The following is a 2,913-nucleotide window of genomic DNA, read 5'->3' on the forward strand; positions in this document are numbered from 1 at the left end:
AAAGCAGGGAATTATAAAAGGTGATAGGTAAGTCATGTAATTTAGGAACAAAAACTTGGGACTGACCTGCCTGTGAAATAATTACATATACAGGTGCATTCCACATTTATTCCATCCAATTTTGAGAGTAACGTGTCTAAGGTACAATGTTTATTTAGCCCGAAACCACTACATTTCTTAAGGATAAAGGGTAACAAGAGTACTTTGAGTTGTAATTGTGTTTATATTTATGATTATTTTTGGATTTGGTTGTTATTTTATTGTTGTTACTGTGCGCGCACCACATAGGATTTGCCAACCTTGTCAAAATCATAACAATTTAAAGTTTATTCTGATTGAATGTTTGACAGGTTTGTAGGTTCTCATTTAGAAATCTTCATGCTTAGTTAGGTAGTGCACACAGCCCTGAGTAAGTGCAGCTTCGTGTTGCCTCCCTTCTTTTGGCTGTCAGCAGTTTTTTTTATTCCATTTGAATGCACAATGACAGCTTCTGAACGTTGCGTGTTTGCCACATAGCAACTTTGCTCTCACTGACGCCAGTGAATCCTCTATGGGGAAACAAATACATGCAAGATTGGCAGACTGGGATGCTGACATTTACTAAAAGGTGGATTTGACCAAACCACGAGTAATAAACCCATCTGTTCACATCCTCTACTTGCTCAGTTTGTTTTCTGATTTTTGTCCAAGTCAAGACGGAGTAAGGAGGCAATTAGAAGAAACAAGGAGAGGATACAAAGCAGAGGTTCGACTGATACCTCGTAGTCTTCCAACGGCTGAAAATGTGTGGAAGGAAGGAAGCAGCCCCATGATAAACAGGAAGAACTTCTGCCCCTAAGACAATAACACATCCTGTGGCCGATGCACACACACTTACATAGAGGCACACTACACACTTACGCACATCAACATGCATGTGCATCTACATACAAAGCTGCACACATGAAACACATTCAGACACATATAAACATGCACACACAGACGTTAAAGTTGCCCTGCCACCAGAGGTTCGACAGGTACAATCATTTATAATTAATGAAGTTCTCCACTGCCACAGACTGTTGTGGAGAGATAAACAACTTAGTCTGGTGCGAGAGGTGGAATATCACAGGACAGCGAGGTGTCTTTATACACTTTTAGCACTAATCCTTGAGTTTATTTATGACAGGAAACATGATTTGCGTCAGCAGTGCTTTTTTTTCCATTACCTATGTGTCTGGTTCTCTGTGCTGCATGCAGTGCAATATCCACAAGGTGGCGACATTAAAGTCCTGTGTGACCATCTCTTCACTTTCACAAGTTCACAAATTAGACTATTCACAAAGCAGAGTAATCTTCTTATACAATGTTTTCTTCTCTTAGAGACAAGAGGAAGGAATGTGTTTTGACACATTAAACTACATGACACAAGAGCTATCTTCTCAAAGTAGGCCTCAACCACTAATTAAACAAAATGTCTTTTAAGTGAAAGCACTGAGAACAATGCCAGCTGGCAAAGTGGAAGAACTGGAAAACAAACAGGCAAGACTGGACAGGTTAAGTGTTTTGGAAATGGCCCAGGATGGAACTGCATCAGGGCCAAGCAAGTAAAAGGTTTGCAATCAGGTCACAGACTTGGAATGGGACAAGGCCAGACAGGTCAGAGATTTGAAACAGGGCTGAAGCAGCAGCAGAAGCAGTGGTGCACTTACATGGCAGCGCTTCCAGTTCTTTGGTGTCCTCATCCTTCTCGCTGTCTCTGTTCTCTTCCTCGCTGTCCTTCCTGAACTCCAGGGGAGATGGCAGCTCGGTCTCATCTGTGTGGGTGTTCTGCTCATCAACCACTAAAAAAAAGAAAGCACAGGGTGGGATAAAGACGACACAATATGCATTAGATGCCCTAATGCATGTACAGTACATCCAACCACCGATTTATCTTTCTGTGTTTTGCATTTCATCAATAGTGATGGTTATATCTTCATTTACCTAACAACAGGGACCATTATAAGGCAGATGACCTTCTGCACGATCAAAAAGCAATTCTGCTTTCAGCTTTCAACATTGATTTCTGCTATTTTCTTTACAGAAACCTGCTCAAAACAGGATTTCAAAATGTATTTATATATGTATTGTAGTGTATTTCATTCACAGAAAGAAATTGGATAAAGTGAGCTCAGGGTTCACGTGTTACCTCTCTCAGCCTGTTCTATGATCTGTCGCACGGCTTTCTTCAGACTGTTGGCCCTGAGCATCAGCTGCTCCCTGCTTTTGAACAGCTGGTGTGGGGAACCTCCTCCTCCTTTCTCTGTCTCATGCTCCTCCAGCTTCTCCTTCAGCTCCGTCAGGCTTTCCTCACTGGCCTCCTCTTCTTCGTCGTCCTCCTCCTCCTGCTCCTCCTCTACGATAGGCGGAGTGGAGTGGGGAATTGTCTCTATCTGGCACTCTGTGTTGAGGGTATGGAGGAGGGAGTCCAGTTTCTCATTCAGGATTGCACACTGGTGGGCACAGAGGATTCAGAGGACGGACAATTAGCAGAAATGTAATATATAGGGAGAGGCCTTTCAGCACTCGATGTCAACTGCATTGTTTTTGAGGCTTACTTTGAGAGACATAGTGTCGCACTCATCAGTGTTCTCTGTACTTTTTTCATAGGCTTTCCCCACTTTGGCAACAAAATCCTTCACTGTTTCATATAGGATCCTAAGAAACAGGAAGAAACATATTGTAGTAATTAATGAAAAAGAAAAGATGCCATCAATCAGATCTCTGATGACTATTAAGACTAAGCTGTGGATCCACAGACTAAAGCAGTTTTACTCTTTCATACTTTATCCTTCTTTACTGTTTACAAGACAACTTACAGCTCTGCTTTGAACAATATGCCAAAAAATGAAAAGGAGCAATTTTATTGCCTAATGAAATTGTCATAGCCGT

At 41.8% G+C, this 2,913-nt stretch overlaps 1 protein-coding gene across 1 annotated transcript; it reads right to left on the bottom strand.

The window, feature by feature from the left end:
- Positions 1–880: 880 nt before the first annotated feature.
- LOC119885219 (diacylglycerol kinase eta-like) lies at positions 881–2,673 on the bottom strand. The gene is made up of 3 exons (XM_038695368.1): positions 2,580–2,673; positions 2,171–2,474; positions 881–1,823 (listed from the first exon to the last, which is right to left on the bottom strand). The coding sequence occupies exons 1-3, from the start codon at positions 2,589–2,591 to the stop codon at positions 1,573–1,575; spliced, it is 567 nt and encodes a 188-aa protein (XP_038551296.1). The 5' UTR covers positions 2,592–2,673; the 3' UTR covers positions 881–1,572.
- Positions 2,674–2,913: the final 240 nt, after the last annotated feature.

Source organism: Micropterus salmoides, unplaced genomic scaffold (genome assembly GCF_014851395.1).
Source record: "Micropterus salmoides isolate LMB-PRFRI ecotype aquatic unplaced genomic scaffold, ASM1485139v1 Ms_hic_scaffold_3958, whole genome shotgun sequence".
Classification (NCBI taxonomy): Eukaryota; Metazoa; Chordata; class Actinopteri; order Centrarchiformes; family Centrarchidae; genus Micropterus; species Micropterus salmoides.